The sequence below is a fragment of the Pipistrellus kuhlii genome, unplaced genomic scaffold (genome assembly GCF_014108245.1).
Source record: "Pipistrellus kuhlii isolate mPipKuh1 unplaced genomic scaffold, mPipKuh1.p scaffold_m20_p_2, whole genome shotgun sequence".
Taxonomy (NCBI): domain Eukaryota; kingdom Metazoa; phylum Chordata; class Mammalia; order Chiroptera; family Vespertilionidae; genus Pipistrellus; species Pipistrellus kuhlii.
In genome coordinates, this window is record NW_023425515.1 from 185348274 (window position 1) to 185369008 (window position 20735).

The window sequence follows — 20735 nt, forward strand, 5'->3', positions numbered from 1 at the left end:
TAGGCTTGGGCCCAGGCTGCAGGCTGAGCTCGGATCTGGCTCCACGTGCCTTTGTCCGGGGGACGTTGAAGGGCAGCAGCCACTGGGGCATGCTCTTCCAGTTTCTCACGAGAGCACAGAGCCAGGCCAGGCCACACATGCACATTCAGAACTTTGCTCACATCGTATTTACTAGCATTCTGTATCAGTTAATTATCACTGCTAACAGCCTGCCCACACAGTGGCTCAAAACAGCCATAACTGATTACTGGTGGCAATTGACTAGGCCAGTGGTCAGCAGACTCATTAGTCAACAGATCCAAATATCAACAGTACAACATTTGAAATTTCTTTGGAGAGCCAAATTTTTTAAACTTAAACTTCTTCTAACGCCACTTCTTCAAAATAGACTCGCCCAGGCAGTGGTATTTTATGAAAGAGCCACACTCAGGGGCCAAAGAGCCGCATGTGGCTAGCAAACCGCAGTTTGCTGACCCTGGGACTAGGCAGTTCTTCTCCTCGTCTCACTCGGCAGTTGCCCTCAGAGCTGGAATGCCTGGGCCATCCAAGTCCATCCCACTCACTGTCTGGCTGTGGGCGCTGGCAGCTGCCCGGGCGCCTCAGTCCCTCCCCAGACCTCTCACCCCCACGGCTTCCTTAGGTGGTGTCCTCAGGCAGCCTTTTAAGATGGCAAGAGTGAAACCCAAGGCGTCTGAAGGCCGAGATTCTAGAAGGCAGCTCTTCTGCCATGTTCTGTTGGTTAAACCAAGCGGCAGGCCTGGTCAGATTCAAAGGGTCCAAGGGGAGATTGATTCCTCTTCTGGGTGGGAGAAGTGGCAAAGAATTTTGGGCAGTTTTTAAAACTTGGATTGTTAAGGGGGGCAGGGAGAGAGAGAAACATGGGTGTGAAAGGGCTGCCTCCCGCACACAACCTTCTGGTGTACGAGACGACACTCCGGGGCTCGGCAGTTTTTAATCTTCCACGTATTCTGCTTGCCAAAGCAAACGATTGCCGAGGCCTGGGTGTAAGGTGGGCAGTGCACTGCGCCCATAATGCCAGGCAGAAACCCAGACTCCAACAGTAACCCAGATTCCAACAATAACCCGGCCTCCAACAATAACCCAGCCTCCGACAATAACCCAGACTCCGACAGCAACCCAGACTCCAACAGCAACCCAGACTCCGACAATAACCCAGACTCCGACGGCAACCCAGACTCCGACCGTAACCCAGACTCCGACAATAACCCAGCCTCCGACAGTAACCCAGCCTCCGACAATAACCCAGACTCCAACAGCAACCCAGACTCCGACAATAACCCAGACTCCGACAATAACCCAGACTCCGACGGCAACCCAGACTCCGACGGCAACCCAGACTCCGATGGTAACCCAGACTCAATATTGCGGAAAGGAAAGCATGGGCGTTGCTGTCAGTGAGACCTGGTTCTGAGTCCTGCCTCTGGGTAGCCTGGGTTAGGCAAGGACACAGCCTCTCTGGACATCTTATCTCTCCATGTGCAATAAGAAATTCAAGTCCCCGCTGGTCAGTGGCGAAGGCCAGAGAGCAGGAAGTCAGGCAGGCAACCCAGGCTGGGTCCTGGTCAACACATCCTCTAACAGCCTCCAGGGACCAGGGTGGCTGCAGACTCCCTTGGTCTCTAAAACTGCTCCCCCTGACCCGGGGGAGGCTCCTGAAAAGTTGTCCTTCTCTGTGCTGTCATCGTTTTGCTCCTTCCCTTGCCATCCTTCCCGCAGCCCATGCAGCAGACCATCTGCCAGGCTCCTCATTACCGGGAGTGACGTGCTCTTATTAATAGGACCGATTCTCCATTTAGAGGAGCAAGGCCTGTCTTTGGCTGCAATTAGCATAAATTACACGATAACTTCAGATCGGTAACGCAGGCCAAATCTTCCGTTCCCCTATGGATCCAACTGAATCAATTACCATTTTCCATTTGGCCGTGGCAAGCGGAAGTGAGGCTGGAAGCTGGTGGAGGGAGGCAGGTGGCACCTCTGGGTAGCAGGGCCAGTTCGGGAGACACTGAGATGTCCCTGCACCTCCGTTTTCGGGGATGGTTCCCAAAGCAGCTGCCTTCCTGCCTCTTTCCTGGTCGCTGCTCCCTCCCCGGCATCTTTACGGATGGCCCAACGGAAAGAACTGGGGTTTTGCTGGTAGGTGGGCCTGGATTTGGGGCCTGACCAGCTGTGGGACCAGGCGGAGGTCATTGAATCGCTCTGAACCTCAGCTTCCTCATCTGAAGGTGGACTTAGAGCATTCAAAGGCTCGTGGGGAAGTTAAAATGAGACGATGAAAATTGACCCTGCGGACTGACCCTCGGGTCTGGGTTGGCAGAGGGGCATCGGGGGCTGGACCCTGCTCGCTCTGTATCATCCTGGAGATGCGTGAGGCAGCTTTGGAGCTCTCTCCATCTGTTCCTCCGGTTCTCAGAGCAGCCTTGCCCCGTACTCAGATGCGCCCGGGCTGGGTGGGAAGGAAGGTCTCCCAAGGGGAATCGCTTGCCTTCTGGATGAGCATCTGAATGCTCAGTGTGGCTGAGGCATCGTCTCTTCAGACAGAAAGAGAGCCTGCTTGCTTCGTCCTGTCACCATCTTGCCAGCTGTCATTGAATCCTCACAGTAATCCTAGGAGATTGTCACTGTGCCCATTTTACACACGGGAAAACTGAGGCTTACAAAGATACAGTCACTGGCCCAACCTTCTAGTGACCCAGGACACTTGGGTCACCCCACTTCCGGACTGCCCAGCAGGCACGATCAGCCAGCACACGCACATCCATGCAGTGATCCTGCCCACTCGACACCCCAAGACAAAAGCACACCTGTCACGTGTGTGCGTTCGGACAGGACATGAGCGTAGCCAGAACGCCCAGAGATGAGCAGGCACTTCTGACGATGGCCCACCTGCCAGCCAGCAGGGTGGGCGTGCTTCGGGAGTGACCAATCCTCTGACCCAGAGTATTTCTGGCCCCAGCAGGTGGCAAGGGCAGGGGTGGCAGTGCCTCATGCCAACAAGAGCCACTCTCCAAGTCTCCCTGAGAGACCCGGGCCCCAGACCACAGTGGAATGCTCATGTCTCTATGTATTTGCTTTTCAAAGGTTTCAAAAATTAACTGGTTGGAAAGTAAGCTCCATTCAGACAGACTTGTTGTTGCTGGCTGGGCCAGGCAATGGCCTCATGAACCAAGAAATCAGCTCTTCCTCTGCTGACGTATGCATCTGCTCTCCTCTTCATTCCCGGAGGATTTGGAGGGAGTGAACTAGAGCCATTACCTCTGCCCGGGACCCCATCCACCCCGTGGGAGAGACATCCCGAGATGAGTCGGCTTGCCTGTCGGTGTATCCGACAAATAAAACCCATGGGGCTGCTGGACCCTGGCACTGCCACCCACTAATTAGGACAGTCCTGGCTCCCCCACCCCCTCTCCACCTGTAAGCTGCCTCCATTGAATCACTCCCCCCGTGTCTTAAAGATGCACAGGCCCGTGGCAATCAGTTGAGAGTCAGGAGCTGAATCACATGTGTCAAACACAAGGCCCGCGGGCCAAATCCGTCCCGCCAGGCCTTGCAATGTGGCCCGCACTGCGCTGTCATCACTGCACTCCACTGCGTTTCCATCACAATGACAGTTTATGACTGTTCAGTAAACCATTCGGCCCGCGATTTAGGCTGGATTTTAGATTTTGGCCCCTTCTCTGATTGAGTTCGACACCCCTAAGCTGAATGAAGAAACACGGGGCCCGGGATCTAGACGCCTGAGTTCAAGTCCAGGCCCTGCAAGTTTCTGTCTGGGCGCCCTACGGCAGGTCACGTCACCTCTGTGGCTCAGGCTCGTTAGTCAAAGGGGACACTGATGCCTCCCCAGTGTCCTGGGGCTTGAATGCTTATTGAACCCTTCCCACAGTGCACCAGGCACTAAGCTACACTAAGCATTTTGCATAGTCTCCCCCCCTTGGTGTACTAAGAGCCCTGAGATGTGGGGATTGATAGTCCTGTTTTACCAATGAAGAGGTGTCCATTTCCTTCCCCCTGTGTCTCCAGGGCCAGTAAGGGACTTGGCACAATGATGTAGGTGTGGGGGACCGCATAGCTGGCCCTGTAATATGGTGGAAATGACAGCACAATGCTTGGCACATGGGAGACCCCCATTAAACAGGGGCCACTTTCTTCCTCTCTCGGTTACTTTATTAGATGGATTTATCCAAGGCTGCGACACCACATCTGAGCTCGCTAAACACAGGACCGTCTTTAGTCGACCATGCTCCCAGGGAGGAAGGAGTTAGCAGAAGTTAGCGTTCTTGCTGCTTTTGTCTACACGAACAGGGTGTTTCCAAGAGGCTTGGCCAGGGATTATGCCAACTGCCTTTGAGGGCATTTGCTTCCTCTCAGGGATGCAGACGCCCTTGATGTGGGCCCTGGAGGTCGCTGGCACCCTGATGGAGCAGTGCGGGCTGCAGTACCCACGTGACCAGCATGTCCCCAGGTTTGCTCCTAGGCTTTTCAGAAACACGAGTTTATCCATTTTGCACCCAGAGCTGATCAGAGCCCCATTATGCAAATGCACAAACAGAATGCTGATTCTTTTATGTCCCCCGATAATCGCCACGCGGCAGATGGAACAGATGTCCATGCTCGCTGCCCACGTGCCTGGGGACACAGCAAGTGCCAGGGATAGAGAGGGAATGGTGTCCAGGGACATTTCTCTTCCTGATGACCATCCCAGACACCTGGACAGACCCCTCTCCTGTGGCCATGCTGTCTCCTCCCCTCCTGGCCTGCCCCTCATTCAGAATTTTGCAAAAGCAAGTCCTGTGCATGAGACTTAGTCCATAATAACTGAAGAATCTGGACTGTCTGTAGAGAAGGAGCATTCCTGGGGGGTTTTAAAACAGGGAGGGAAACCCTCCAGTCTCATTAATTTACATGTTAATTCACCATCTCAGTTCCTGGCGTTCTGTAATGGGAAGTGGGGTTGCTTGTCCTTGTATCTAGGATGTCCATGAGCATCAAGCCTGCTTAGCCGGTATTGTCCAAACTGTTATCTTTTAGAAAACTGCCAGGCCTGTTGTGCAGAAGAGAAGATAGAAACGCTCCTGCCGAGGGGGTTGGGGGGTGTCAGTGCACAGACCACACTTTGTGTTTTAATGGCAGGGCACCCCAGGACAGGATGTCCCTGTGTAAACTCTGACCTTTTAAGTCTGTAGTATATTCTTCATTATTCTTGATTTCCTCTGTCTTTTGTTCACTCATTTTTTCACACCTCCACTCATTCATTCATTCATCTATTCATTCATACAAAGCTACATCTCTTTCCTCAAAGGATTGGCAGGACTTCTCAGGAAACACAGCCACGAAAGCAACAACTTGTGGATACATATAAAACATCACAGCCAGAAAAAAGGCAAACCTGAACGGGATACATAAACCAGCTAAGAGGCTCAGATACAGGGGAGCAGGGCCTGGACCTGAATTCCAGCTCCACTACTTCAAGCTGAACGAACAGGTGCATGCTTTAGTCCTAGGCCTCAGTCTCCTCACCTGTGAAATGGGTCTAGCAATATTTCTTCAGAGGACGATTAAGAGGATTAAGTGGGATAGTATATATCAGTATCTAGCATGTGGCTCGAGAGCCGCGGTTTGCCGCTCTGTTGACTAATGAGTTTGCTTACCACTGGTATATGTAAAGCAGTTAGCAGAATGGCTGTCTCACTGCCGGCACTTAGTAACCACTATTTTTGTCCCTCTTAGGGTTATGAAGGTATTTTCTCCTGTGATTACCCCGTTGCCGTAATTGAGCTGCGAATTTAGCGAGTAGCTTTCAAGCGATCAAAGCAGAACAGAAGGCCCGTGAGGGCACACGGAGGTGCCAGCTTTCAACCTGACTTACTCTGCTAGAGAGCGGCACCCTCGTTAGGAGCTGAGCGCTCAGGTTCAGGCTTATTCCGCCCCCAGAGCCTCAGACATCTCTGCCTCTGGCTGGCCAGCAAGGTCGGGGCTGGGCTTGCAGACCCGGAACAGGGAGGGGAGTGTCCTGGTGGGGAAGAATCTCTCAGGAAGCTGCCTGGCTGTCAGGAGGCTGGCGGCAGGGGCTCCCTTGGAAACTGAGCCTAGAGGTCGATCAGGTCTCTTCCGCTTTGGGGAGCACCTGGGGAGACGATGAATCAGGCAGCAGGTCCCACGTTGTGTTTCCATTTGGGTGGTTGTACATTTTGGAATTCAGCTGGTGCTAGAGATTGAGGCTTCGTTGGACTCGTCGAGCCTGGGCCACAGGCTCAGAAAGCAGTGGGAAGTGGGGTTAGTCCGTCTGCCACATTGCCCTGCAGACACTCATGGAGAGCAGCTGCTCATCTCCAGAATAAAGAACCGTCGTTCCAACAGGGGGAGGAGGGGAGGAGCTGATGTTTATTGAGAACCTACTATGTGCCGGAGAGGGACAACCTCCATCTTGATCTTCTTCCCAGGCACGGTGGAAGGTGTGGGCCTGGTTACACCTGGAAGCAGGTGTTAGAGTTTCCATTTTTTACGAATGGAGAATCAGAAGCCCGGAGAGGTGAGGTGACTGGTCCAGGCGCCTTTGTCACAAGGGCCTCGACGCTAAGCCTTTCCTCTGGGTGGCAGGGGAGGTTTGGGGGAGGGAGAGGGGGGAGAATGGTAGGCCTTTAAGAACTAGTAGCCTTGAGAGGCAGTGAGGGAGGCAGGAGGCCTTGGAGCCCAGGCTTGGCGACAGCAAAGACGCAGAGGCAGGAAGGTAAGTGGCCTGGGAAGGCAGGCCGCCTGCGCGAAGGCTTCTGCTGGGAAGTGGGAGGAGGAAGGTTGGGATGAACAGGGTTCTCTGAACACAGGGGCTCGATCGGTCAGACTAAAAGCAGAGACGGATGCAGGCCCTGACTTGAGTCTTCCGTTTTAACTTTCACTCGATATATTTATTTATCCATTAGCCGCCGACTTGTGCTGAGCACCTACTTCTGCCAGGACCTGTGCAGAACACAGAGGGGGCAGTGGTCAGCCAGGTCTCTTCCCCATTGGGACTTCAGGTAGAAGGGGATCTCCCTTCCGAACACAGTCCCTGCCCTGCCCTGCAGCCGTCCCCGCCGGTGGCTGCACCTACCCATTGAAGGCCTTTCCTCTCTCGCCCCACCTCCCCAAGGCAGTGTCTCCAGCCCCGTGTGGCCCCACCTTGGATCCCCTATAACAGGGCTTGTCGAACTGCACCAAACGAAGCCAGCTGATCGAGTTCCCTTCATGGCGGGCCCTTCACGTGTAGTGGCTGCATTTACTGTCACAGCCAGCCAGGGACAGAGGGACGCTTGTCCCTGGTTCTCAGGAGAGCAGGCTCAGCTCTCGGGGGATTGTTCTCCATCACACAGCCCGTACACCACAGAGCTGAGGGTGGGCCCGGGCCTGACTCCCACACCAGGGCTCTCTACCCTGCCCCCGTGAGACCCTTTCACATTATAGCTGAGTGGTTACCCCACTTGCCCAGGCTGCACAGCTAGTTAAAATCAGGGACCGCCAGGTTCCGTCTCATGGCTCATCTCAGAGGCCCCAGGGAGCCGTGGGCGATCTGAGTGTGGTCAGCCCACCCCGTGGCAGGCCACTCTAGCCCTCTCTAACTGGAATGGCAATCCAGGAAGCTCCCATACCTGGCCATAGAGACACCTGGAATTTTTGTGGTCGCCACAGCGCCACCTTCTGGTGACTTTCAGGAGGGCAGACGTTATCCAGAAGAAGGGGCTCTTCAAAGCCCAGCACTGGGTGGGTTTGGGACAAGCTAGCTGGGCCGAGTCTACTGACTGCCTTCCATCGAGGGCTTGTGCAAGACTGAGCAGCTGCTCCTGCTTCCGGAGAGATGTCTGTGCCACCCACTTAACGTCCTCTGGCTCACATTTTAGGCATCCAAAGCACAAAGAGGGGGAAGACCTGCTATTTACCCAGTACCTGCTGTGCCAGGTGTTTCTAGGAATCATCCCATGGAACCTTCCCAACAGCCCGAAGGCTTCCCTTTCTCACAGGGACTCCTGGGCCATTTTCCAGATGAGGATATGGACAGGTGCGTCCTGGCCCGGCTCCCTCGGGCTGGCATCGGACCACCGCTCAGTGTTATCAGAGCAGAAGCTCTGCCCAGCTCAGCGTGACTGGACTTCCAGGCAGCAGCTGCCCGACATGTGCTGTTATTTGAGTGACCTTTTTCTTTTCCTGGATGACAATCCGGAGGGACTGATCTGGCCAAACATTTCTTATAAGAAAGGACAACGAAATAATAATTGTGTCTTTTTAGTGCCAAGTCACCGTGTTTTAAAATGACCTGAACACTGAAAAAACAGTGACATGGCTCTTTTTTTTTTTTTTTAAGGTGGATGGGAACTCAGGTGAGGTTGTTTTTGAGAATTTTACAACGTCCCAGCCGTCACTGGGAGGCCCCTGTCATGCGACAGACTCTGTGGAGAAATCAGTTCCAGAGAGGAGAAATCAGTGACCGAGGTCATGGCCTCCTTGGTCCTGAGAGCTGCCTCAGGACCAAGGAGGTCCACGGACACACACGCATGCTCACAGAGACATCCTGGGATGTAGGCTGCTCAGGACACCATTCCAGACATCCTTCCAAATGAAGCCACGGCAGCAGGAGCCAAGGCATAGGCAGTTAGGGGCAATCAGGCAGGCAGATGAGCAGTTAGGGGCGATCAGGCAGGTAGGCAGTGGTGGTTAGGGGTGATTAGCCAGGCAGGAAAGCAGTTAGGGGTGATTAGGCAGGCAGGCAGGCAGAGGCAGTTAGGGGTGGTCAGGCAGGAAGGCAGAGTGATTAGGGGCATTCGGGCAGGTAGGTAGGCAAGCACCTAGGGGCCAGCAGTCCTGGATTGTGAGAGGGATGTCCAACTGCTGGTATCCCTGTGGAATAGGAACTAAACCAGCAGTTGGACATCCCCCAAGGGGTCCTGGATTGCGAGAAGGTGTAGGCCGGGCTGAGGGCCCCCCCTCCATGCATGAATTTCATGCACCAGGCCTCTAAGTTATATAATAAAAATAAAACAATGCTATTGAGATCTAGCGTAATGCTGTCACCTGCCAAAAGCTCTGAGCCTGAGACCTGAACCTTTTCTTTAAAAAGGGAATTTAACATCCTGGCTAGCATGGCTCAGTGGTTGAGCATTGACCTACGAACCTGGAAGTCACAGTTCAATTCCTGGTCGGACACATGCCTGGGTTATGGGCTCCATCCCCAGTGTGGGGTGTGTAGGAGGTAGCCAATCAGTGATTGATGTTTCTATCTCTCACCATTGATGTTTCTCTCTCTCTCTTTTTTCCCCTCTAAAATCAATAAAAATGTATTTTTAAAAATAAATAAAAGGGAGGTTAACAAATAACAGAGCTAAACAAACCAGAAGCTTCTGCAGTGGCAATAATGGACTAATTTGCCTGGAAATTCTTCCATTACAAATACTCCCGAAATGCGAGGCAAGCTCTAGCAAATGTCCCTTTAAATGCTTGGCTGCACTCCCCAAAAGTAAGGAAATTACCAGAGTTGAGAAACAAGGAGGAAACAGAAGCCAAAGCAGTAGTCATGTCCCCAGAATGGGGCGGGGATGTCTCCTTGGAAATTCAGAGACTCAGGGCCAGGCCTTACTGGATTAGCGTTCAAATTAATGCTACCTGCATGACCCAGGAATCCCACGTCAAAAAAGCTGACGTCATCTTACTCTGGAGAAAACAGGCCCTCCACCCAGGCCACCAGATTCCCATCTGTAAACACGTGAGCAGCTTTAACGATGAGCTCAGAATCTAGACTTACTTTAAAACACACAAGGGAAAAACTGCCATGGGGAGAGTCTCAGAAACAACAAGCATCAGGATTAGACCCTCCAAAAAAGTGTTTACAATTATTAAAGACATAAATTAAAACATTGAAAATAAGTGGAAAGAACAAAGCACTAAAAAAAGAACAGGAAATTTGGAATGCATAAACAAGCGAAACAACAAATTAATGTTTCTCTGTTTTCTCCCTCCCTCTCTCTAAAATTAGTCAATCAAAAAAAATCTTATGGCCGAAATCGGTTTGGCTCAATGGATAGAGCGTTGGCCTGTGGACTCAAGGGTCCCGGGTTCGATTCCGGTCAAGGGCATGTACCTTGGTTGCGGGCACATCCCCAGTCGGGGGGGGGGGGGGGGGGGGGGGGAGGAGTTCAGGAGACGGCTGATCAATGTTCCTCTCTCAACGATGTTTCTAACTTTCTATCCCTCTTCCCTTCCTCTCTTCCATCCTCCTGACGGCTGACACCACCTTTGATGTGACAGTTCCCTCCGTGACATCCACCCACTAGTTCTGTTTTGTTCTCGGACCCACCCAGCTTTCGTCCCCCGGGTGGGAGCAAGGAGGAGTCAGGCGTGCAGATTCATTTCCCGGGTGCCGGGGTGCTGGTACCAGCCTTACCACTTTGCATGGCCAAATCCAAGAGACTGGGACCCCAAGGGGCAGATGAAGGCTTGCTTACTCGTCCCCTAAAGAATTCACCCCACGTCCTTGTAATATAGCCACATGACCTTCTTTAAGCAGCTCTTCCCTGCATGGAGGGGAGGGGGAGACGGGCAGAGCGTCCCTGTTGCCTCAGCTCTGTCTCCCTCCCCACCTGTCGCCCTCCCCCTCCCTCCGGCGGCTTCTCTCCACGTGCTTATCGTGGTGCGGGGAGGAGAGGGGGGTGTTGGAATGGATCTTGTTTGTGCTGGATGCAATTCATATTTCCTTCAAGGTCTGTTTCCTGGGCCGGCAGGCGGGAGATAATTCCCTCCTCCATTTGCCGCTTATCGCTGGCTGCACACACGACCCCCTGCCGGGAGGGAGACAATCCGGCTCTTCCGCTCCTCAAACTTGAGATCCTTTGGTCTTTGCGGCCCAGGAGAATCTCATTACTGACGACGTGACAGGGGGGAGGCTGTTCGGAAACACCTGGGCGGGCCTGCCCCCGCTGTGAGAGAGCCCGCTGTGTGGGAAAGACAGGCCAAAGGCAGGCCAGGAGCGGTGCTCCCAGTGGCGGAGGGGCCTCTGCACAGAGGGTTCTCCGTGGGCTTTTAGGTAGAGCCGGCCCTGTTTGGTATATTTTAAAAATGTTTAGTTTTGCCTGGCTGGCGTGGCTCAGTGGTTGAGTGTTCACCTATGAACCAAAAGATCACAGTTCAATTCCCGGCGGGAGCACATGCCTGGGTTGCAAGTTCAATCCCCAGTGTGGGGCGTGCAGGGGGCAGCCAATCAGTGATTCTCTCTCATCACTGATGTTTCTGTTTCCCTCTCTCTCTCTCTCACTTCCTCTCTGAAATAAATAAATATATATGTTTTTTAAATATTTAGTTTTATAAAAACTCAATTTATATACATATTTTAAGGCCAAGGTGATAGAGTAGATGGAAGTATGCTATTGCAAAGGCAGTGTTCGTCCTCAGCTTTTAAATTTTTTAAAATACATTTTATTGATTTTTTATTTTTTTATTTTTTTATTTTTTTTTATTTTTTATTTTTTACAGAGAGGAAGGGAGAAGGATAGAGAGCTAGAAACATCGATCAGCTGCCTCCTGCACACCTCCTACTGGGGATGTGCCCACAACCAAAGGTACATGCCCTTGACCAGAATCAAACCTGGGACCTTTCAATCCCAAGGCCGACGCTCCATCCACTGAGCCAAACCGGTTAGGGCAGCTCTTAATTTTTTTGAAAAGCTAAGACAGTCTCCCCACTGAGAAGGGCCATGTGGTAAAAGGATTCCAGTGTGAGCCGCTGAAAACATGGGCACTTGACAAGACAGAAACTGGTTTATCCAAGTTCTCACGGATAAAAGTAAGCTGCAGGACCATCTTTTAAAGCCTTAAAAATTCCCAAGGTGGAGAGTAGCAACTGGAATAAACCTAAACACATTGCAGCAAACATTCATTGTTCCTGCGGCAAAACGGCGGTGGAGTCTCGCTGGAGCTCTTGGGAAACGTTAAAGCTGGTGTCTGTTCTTGGTCTTGAGCAGTGGGGGCGTCTGCATGAGTTCTCGTCATGGGAGGGGTCGTCCGTGCCAGGAAGGGGCCTGCTTCATACTGAAGGTGGTCCCTGAGCAAGGAGCTTTCGCCTTTTACCCAGACGGCTGAAATCTGCTGTTATAAGGTTTTGGACCGAGCAATGAATTTTGGCATTTTTTCGCTTCCATCACCTACTCCAGTGGCCAGCATCTGTCTCCTAGCCCGAGTTTCCCTCCTGGACCATCCTGTTACGGGAATGGTGACGGCTCCGAGCTGCCCCACAGAACTCCACCCTGTGTCTGAAGTGATTCTCGCCGACCTCCCTTCGCTAACATGTGTGTTACTGAGAGCCCGTCACATGGCTTATCCCACGTTTGCAACATCACAGAGAGCAGGTTTGCAACGTCTCTAAAACCTAAGAAGAGCAATCGGAGTGTGGCAGCAGCCTGAGGAGGAAAGAGGAAAAGGTCTAGTAAGACAGCGGCCAGCCAGCTTCAGAGAAGGGTAAACGTGTTTCCAGCCCGCAGCCCGCCCTGACTTGAGTCTAATGAGGTTTAACTACTTGTCTCAGTTCAAGGTCACGGGCAACTTCAGGATGCTAGCAGCTGCCCTGGATAACTCAGTCAGGAATCCTGCATTGCCACTTCTGGCCACAAGGGGTCCCAAGCCCTCCAAGTGTCAACACCCAGGGATGGAAAGTGGTCCCAGCTCTTCTGTGAGATTCAGTGGGCAGAGCAGGTGGCTTGAGTGGGCGGCCCCAAGAGAGAGCTGCTGAGCTCAGTGGTTGGCCCTGGGTCAATAACCGTTGGGCGCTGTGGGAGCAATGGTAACGCGCATGCAGTCGCTGAGCTTTGTGTTATTACTGCAGACAGCAGGAAGCACGGCCCCAGGGAGCAGGCAGCTCTCTCTGCAGTCTGGGTCCTGGTCCCAGCCTGGTTCCCACTCCCTGTGTGGCCTTGGGCATGCCCCCATCCCCTCTGAGACTCAGTCTCCTCGTCTGCCCAGGGAAGGGGCTGGAATAAAATCTCGTCCTCTATTGCTTTGCTGCAACGTAGGCACCTGAAATAGCCCTGACATCAAGTGGTGTCTGAGTCAGCCTTCTGCTCAGCACAAACCGCCAGCATACCGAAGCCTTCCCTCCTTCTGCCAGATAATCACCGCCCTGGAAGCAAAAGGAGCGAAATCAGCATTCTGTGCCCCGGAATGTTTCAATGTCAGAGACAGAGGAGCACTCAGAGAACATGGTACAACAGGGGTTCTCAGACCTCTCTCAGCCTGGAACCCTTTACTAGGACAAACTCAGACATGGAAGCCCAAACAGAATGCCGTTAGCTGCACTCTGGTTAGAAACTGGAGCCCAGAGAGAGGGAGCCAGCGGTCCGATGTCACTCAGCAAAGCTGGGTGGGGCTGCCCCCTCCCGGGCCCATTCCCCAGCAGTGACGTTGAGCCTGCAGAGACTCAAAATCATAAGAAAGGGCCACGTGTGGGGAACTGGGAATGGAACCAGGGCTTTGCGATCGGGAAGTTCATCTCCTGGCTTTCCTGAGGGGTGGCAGTTCGTTCATTCAGTCGGCCATTAATTCAAATCTTAATTGAGCACCAAGTATACGCCAGGCACTGTGCTGAGCCCGTGCGTCTGTGGATAAGGCAGCTAGAGCACTCGCCCTCATTGGACCTGGGTGTTAGAGGGAGAGACAGGCGTGAACAAGTGGTAAATGACAAGGAGCAAAATGCAAGGGAGTGAAGTGATGGATGAGTGACAGAACGGGGGGTGCGTGGGTACCTCTCATTGGTCAAGAACGGTGCTCGTAATTACAATCACCTGTGAACTGCTGGTTTCCAGGCTCCTTCCCTGTTTCCTCGGGACAGATAGTCCTGGTGGAGCGGCCCTGGGCCATGAACTGCGCTTGGCACCGCCCTGGCTAAAGTGCCTCTGAGCCACCAGGCCAGTGCTGCAGACTGGTGTGTTAGGGTCTCACATCCTCAGGTTTATAACTTACGTGAAGCTGTTTCGATCTAAGGAGTGATCTGTTTGCCCTGGGGAGGCCGTGTCAGGATGATGTCATCAGAATTGTCGAGCTCCTCAGTGTTGATGGACATAAACGTATGGAAGAGCGACTGTGGCGTAACGGACGCTGAAACGTGAAACACCAAGCGTCTGCAGGGCTTAGCGAGAGAGTGTCCAGGGCGGCCGAGGCTTCGCCCTCTGACCTCAGTGGCTCTCGGAAGGTATCGGGACACTCGCTCCAGCCGTGGGCAAGGCTGCTCCGGGCCCACCAACAGGGCACCTTTGTTCTGCTCTCGCACCAGGGACTCGGGATGAGCGCTAGCAGCCGGGGATCAGCTCCTGGTTGGCGAAGCGACTCCTCCGAGAACCAGCCAGCGGAGAGTCACACCTCAGTGCGATTTGGGCTTCGTTTCTTTCATCGCCCCTTCGCCTGGGACAGTCGTGCCCTCCATCTGGCACTGCTTTGGAGAATGTTACTTCTTTATTGGCTTATTAAGAGACATGACCCTGTGTGCTATTGGCTTGTGAAATACTATTATCAATCATAACCCAAAGACCATTTCGGTGTCTGGGCATAATGTTGCCACGAACAAAGCCGTCAGTGCCAGGGGCCCATCCTTCCCTGGACTCATCCGCCCCGTCTCCCCTTCACGCCCACCTTCCCGCCGTGCTGCACCAGCTCCCAGGAACCGTCACCAAGAGAGGCTGTGGTGCCTGCCCCCGGGCAGATGTGATGATGGAGGCCGGTCAGTTCCTTCTAAAGGAAGACATCTCATCCGAGTCCCTGGCCAGTGGTGAGCTTCGTGAATCGTGGAACAGGCCTGGGTCCCACCTCAGGCTGCCACTCACTGGCCATGTGATCTTGAAAAATGTCTTTGGGCCAAAGCCGGTTTGGCTCAGTGGTGGAGGGTCGGTCTGGGGACTGACGGGTCGCGGGTTCGATTCCGGTCAAGGGCATGTGCCTTGGTTGCGGGCTCATCCCCGGTAGGGGGTGTGCAGGAGGCAGCTGGTCAGTGTTTCTCTCTCATTGACTGGCTCTCTGTCTCTCTCCCTCTCTGTAAAAAATCAATAAAATATATAAAGGAAAAAAATTTTAAAAATAAAGAAAAAAAATGTATCTTTAAAAAAAAAAAAAAGGAAAACTTAAAAAAAAATGTCTTTGGTTTTCCTTAACTCTAACATGGGAATTACGGTGCTTTGCCAGAATAGCTCAAGCACGCAAGGGGCTTGACGCAGGGCCTGGAACTCAGGAAGGAGACGCTCCTATGACTGTGTGCTCATGTGCGTGTGTGTTTGTGTGTGTGTGTGTGTATATGTGCGCACATACATGCATGCATGTGTATGCATGACTGTGTGTTTGCATGTGTGCACAAACATATGAGTGCATGTGTTTGCACATGTGTGTGCCTGAATGTGCGTGCGCACCTGTGTATGTGACACCCATCTCCTCCACCGTTGGAGAGTCCCTCCCAGGACGCACGGTGGCCAGGGGCACTGACAGCCTTCCCGGTCTCTCGCCAGATTGCCAGGGGATCGTGGAGGACGTGGTGCTGCTGGGCGCGCCCGTGGAGGGAGAAGCCAAGCACTGGGAGCCTTTCCGGAAGGTGGTGTCCGGCAGGATCATCAATGGCTACAGCAGGTCTGCCCCCCCCCCCCCCCCCCCGTGGGTGTGCCCACGCGTACGGAGCAGCCAGTGTGCCCAAGGCCTGGCCCCATTTGCGCTCTGAATGAAAGCCTCCGTCCGGCAGGGTGAAGAGCTGTGTCAGGCCTGAGACCAGGCTGTCCCCATGACCAGGGGAGAGAGGGACATGGGCGAGTGGGGCATAGCTTGAGAAACAAAGGTTGGCCTCATCGGGAGTCTCCAGTGCCCACTAGGAGCGCGTGTGCACGTCACCTGGCAATGCAGGAAGGGGCCGGGAGGCTGAGGTCTGAGCACGGCTTTGGGCGGGGCAGGGTGATGGACCAGGAAGCTGGCAATGATAGGGGAACCGGGACCCAGGCCATGCATCAGACCTCCGGCAAGGGACGGGGACCTGCCAGGACTGACAGCTGTGGGCTGGAGAGGGGGCGCCTGGCATGGGGTTTGAGAGGAGGACTTGAGAGGTTTCAGCCACGGCCGTGCCCCAGACTTCGGGGAAGAAGAGAGATGATGTCCATCGCTGAGACCTCAGGGGAGGGGCCTGAGAAGATGCCCGGGAATCAGCCTCCACACGGAGCCGGACAGGATGGCGTGCTCAGGAGCTCACGATCGAGAGCCACACAGACCTGGTCCCCACGCTGGCTCGGTTTCTCCATCAGAAAGGAAGGCGAGTTACTAGTGATTCCCAGGATTGCGGGGATGGTTAAGCCTAGAGAGAGGCACATGGCGTTCAAGCACATGCAGATGCCGTGACTGTTCAGCAGCAGCAGGAGTGGCCACATGGGGCGTCCACTCCACAGACTCTGAGTGAGCACCAGCCTGGGGCTGCAGGGGAACAAGCCAACCAAACACGCCAACAAACCCAGGGGACCTAGCATCCGGCAGGAGGACAAGCAGCAATAGCTATCAGGAGTTTTTTGTGTTTTTTTGTTTGTTTTTTATTATTTTACTTTTTTTTTTTAATATATCTTTATTGATTTTGTACAGAGAGGAAGGGAGAGAGATAGAGAGTTAGAAACATCGATGAGAGAGAGTCATCGATCAGCTGCCTCTTGCACACCCCCTACTGGGGATATGCCCGCAACCAAGGTACATGCCCTTGACCAGAATCGAACCCGGGACCTTTCAGTCCCCAAGCCGACGCTCTATCCATTGAGCCAAACCGGTTTCGGCTCTTAGGAGTTTTAAAGGGCCACTTTTCTGACACTCCTCCCCTAAAGTTTGACTTCTAAGATCCTGATCTACTAGATACACATGTGCACAGAGAAGGCTGTAAAAAGTGGGTAGTTGCAACTTCATTTATAACTTAAAAATGAAAACAACCTGAAGGACCATAGGAAGGGGACTAGTTAAAGGGAGAAAAAGGGGGTGCCACAACCCATACTGCGATCCCATATAAGAAGGGAGAGCCGTCTGCCCATGCGCACATGAGCCTGCCTGCCCAGCAGCCCCCAGGAAGGTGTAGGCGGGCCATCGGGAGCTGATGACATGGCCACCCCTAAGGAATGGACAGGCACCAGAGGTAGGACATGAAAGAGACGTTAATTAATTTTTTTTAAAGTAAGGATAGTTTGAAAAACAAGAAAAGAAGCAGAATGGACCAACCTTTGAGGTCAGACTATCCTCGGTTAAAATTTTGGCTCCACCATTACCTATTGCGTGGCTTTGGACAAACAATTCTGGATCCTAGTGTTCCTGCCTATCAGATGGAAACGGGAGTCCCTCTGCACAGGGGTTCTGGGAAAATTAAATGAGGTTCTAGGAGAATTAAAAAGGGTGCCCAGCAGGTGCCCAGTAGACGATAGCAGTTAGAATGGCTGTTTCTGGCATCTTCGCATAACACACGACTTCTTGGTGCTTGTCATAAGCAGCAAGGGAAAGAATTAAAATTGCATGTGTGCAATATGAGATCAACAGATTCTTATTAAACCCATCTATTCTATTGAGGACCGGAGGCTAATAAGCTTGCTTTTCAATTATTCTGTGAAATCGTGGGCCATCCCTTGAGAGAGTTAGGAGGAGGAGGAGGAGGAGGAAGAGGAGGAGGAGGAGAATAAGAAGGAGGAAGAAGAGGAAGGAGAGAAAAAGAAAGGAACATTAACAGACCAAGACAATAACTGTAGTTTCTTGGTAAATTAAACACCAATCAGAAATTTATATTCTTGGTTCCCAAAGGCATTTTAGTTGCCATGAGCCTACTTGAATGTGAAGTGAGGGAGTGAGGGGAGTGTCAGACCAACACTGTCAGACTAAGTACACTTACAAATGTATACTCCACTGATAAAAGAGAAAGATGCAAATTGGCCGTACTTCTATGACACCCACCAGCCAATCAGGAGTGACTATGCAAATTAACTCAACAAATATGGTGGGTTAATTTGAATATGCAGGCGTGGAGTGAAGACTGAAGCCCGAGCAAAGACTGAAGACAGGAGGCTTGGCTTCTCCACTGTGGCCAGAGTGAAGGCCTGGGTCCCAGGTACCAGAGGAAAACCAGTGCCAGCAGCCAAGGGAAGGAAGGCCTATTACACAAATCTTCATGCAATGGGCTTCTAGTGTACTTCAATAAAGCTCTATACATATCCCTTCACAAACCCCCCAGAGCCTAGTCAGGCAAGTGGTGCTGCCCCCTGTGGTACTGGAGGGTCCAGTTCCTCACCAGGACCGCACAGCAGAGCCAGGATGTGAACTCAGGCAGGCCTGTCTCACTCCATGAAGAGAAGGTTTCATCCTGCCTCCCAGGGGGAACCCGTGTGGCCTCTGCTCCAGGGACCATGTGAGCAGGAGATGAGGTAGAAGGAGGAGCAGGGAGGACCCATAATGGCTTCAGCCTCTGAGTAGCAAAGGAGCGCCCTTCAACAGGCCATGTGATGGCCAGTCAAGGGTCCAGCTGTGTGATTCATGCCCCAGCATCGCCCGGAGGGCCACTGAGGCAAGGCTTGCTGGACCCCACCCCAGGGAGTTCCTGATTCAGCTCAGGATACAGGAGATGGGACTGAGGCGCAGTCCTGGGGGAAAGAGCCAGGACCGGACACATGGAGGGTTTGTGACAAACATCACCAAAGGAGCATAGATGTGAAGGACAAAAGGAGTGACGATATCAGCTGGAGGGATTCAAGGACGCCCCCCGGGGAAAGTAATCCAAGCTGAATTTTGAAAGGATGGAAAGTCTCTCTTAGCCCACAGACACTAACGGAGTAGACCGCGCAGGAGAGGCCACACCACCCACGAAGGCCCAGAGTAGGCGGTCGATTGGTCCCTGAATCTTCTCCAGTGCTCGCATGGGGGCACTGTGCACAAGCGTGCCGTCTCAGTGCATGCTCCACCCACCATCCCCCCCATTCCCCATCTCAGTGCACGCTCCCCCCTTCCCCCTTTCCCCTGAGAGGAGGCTGAGGCTCAGAGGGGCCGCGCATCTTGTCCAAGATCACACAGTGAACAATCGACCAGGCGGGACTTGAACTGGCTCCATGTGACCCACTCCGACAGAGAGGCAGAGGGGGGTCTTGAAGGCCCATGGTTTGCTCAGCACAGCTTAGAGAACAGGGAGCCTTCTCACCGATGCTCCCATTCTGTCCCTCAGTCCCTGTGAGTGCAGTGTTCCGCTTTGAGTAGAGTGCTGTCATAAGACAAACGTTTCGAAAGGAACGATTCTGACTTTGCTCGTTTATAACTGCCTGCGTCAGAAACAGCAAAGGAAGAATTAAAATTGAACGTGCACCCAGCTCCAATCAATCTACTCCCCCAGGAGGACCAGGCATCCCGGAGGAAGTGGGAACTCCTCTGACCCGAGAACACCTCTCCTGTTCCATGTGCTGACTTGTCCAGAACTTCGCCCAGTTCCCTCATCCATCCACCCATTCATTCATTCATTCATTCATTCAATAGGTGGCCATCTACTGCATTCAGTCAGTTCTCAGCTCTGGGGACCCAGCAGGGAACAAAGCACACACCTTCCTGGAGCTCCCATGCCCCTGGCAGCACTGCCAAGGGTCCCCTGCAGTTCCCACCCAACGGGTACAGTCAGGGCCCTGGTTTCCCACAGAAACACCAGTCCCACCAGACTCCCTGGGCCAAGCAGGGCCCCTCCTTGTCCTGGGGCTTCCCCGAGGCTGGTACTCACCCGTTCTGTGCCCGCAGGGGGGACTGGCTGCTGAGCTTCGTGTACCGCACGTCCTCGGCGCAGCTCCAGGTGGCCGGCCTGCAGCCCGTACTGCTGCAGGACAGGAGGATGGAGAACGTGGACCTGTCCTCCGTGGTGAGTACCCCCCCGGCCCTCCCAGGGCTCTGCCTCTGCCAGCCGGGGCACTTCATGAACCAGGGACTCTAGCCCCAGCCCATTCCTCAGCGTGGAGGGAGAGCATGGCATCAGCTTGTGGGGAGGGGACTCCTCTGTGCATCATCCCTGGACCATGTCTTCGTCACCCGGCCCTTTACACGCTTTGCCTCGGCATTATCACCCGCCTATCGCAGGTTAGGGTATGAAACTGAGGCTTAGAAAAGTTTCTATCACAAACTAGCAATTAATAGTCTGCACTTGAGCCCCCACAGCCCATGCTCTGCCCCAGGCCTCTCGCCTCCCCCTCTCCCCCATTCCCCCTCCCAGGGTCCCCCACCCTGAGTTCCTCACCCCAGATGACTAGTCAGGACAGTCCGTTTTCTCCCAAAGTAACCAGAGGACGCAGGTGGAGGAGACAGGCCAGGCCATGGCAGAAGCACCTGGTTAAAGGGAGAGTCATCCCGGGGCAGACAGGAGCCGGTGGCCCCAGAGGACGCCTTTTTCATCATCCTTCCCCCGACAGACTTGCTTCATATGATGCAAACCTCACCACAGCCCCCGAATGTGGTGTGAGGCTTCCCCAAGGCACAGACTGAAAGCCGAGGCTTGAGACAGCGGGTTCCTATCGCCAGGTCCAGGGCCTGAGCGGCCCAGCTCCCTGTGGGAGGGAGGTGCACTGGGTGATGAGACGGAAACCACAGGACTCAGAGCGATGCCTCCTGACTCACGTCCAGGGGCCTCTGTCCCACTTGAGGGATCCTGTGCCCGTAAGGGGATAGGAGAAGTGATATGTGCCTCACCACCCAAGAGTCTCCCTCTG

General features: G+C 53.4%; 1 protein-coding gene across 7 annotated transcripts in view; it reads left to right on the forward strand.

The window, feature by feature from the left end:
* The window catches only part of TMCO4 (transmembrane and coiled-coil domains 4), a 62934-nt gene that overhangs the window by 35377 nt on the left and 6822 nt on the right, over window positions 1-20735 (forward strand). For all 7 annotated transcript variants that reach the window (XM_036445836.2, XM_036445838.2, XM_036445839.2 and 4 more), the window contains 2 exons: window positions 15519-15636; window positions 19777-19894. In XM_036445836.2, the coding sequence (XP_036301729.1) occupies window positions 15519-15636; window positions 19777-19894 (236 nt within the window). The remainder of the gene's footprint in view (window positions 1-15518; window positions 15637-19776; window positions 19895-20735) is intronic.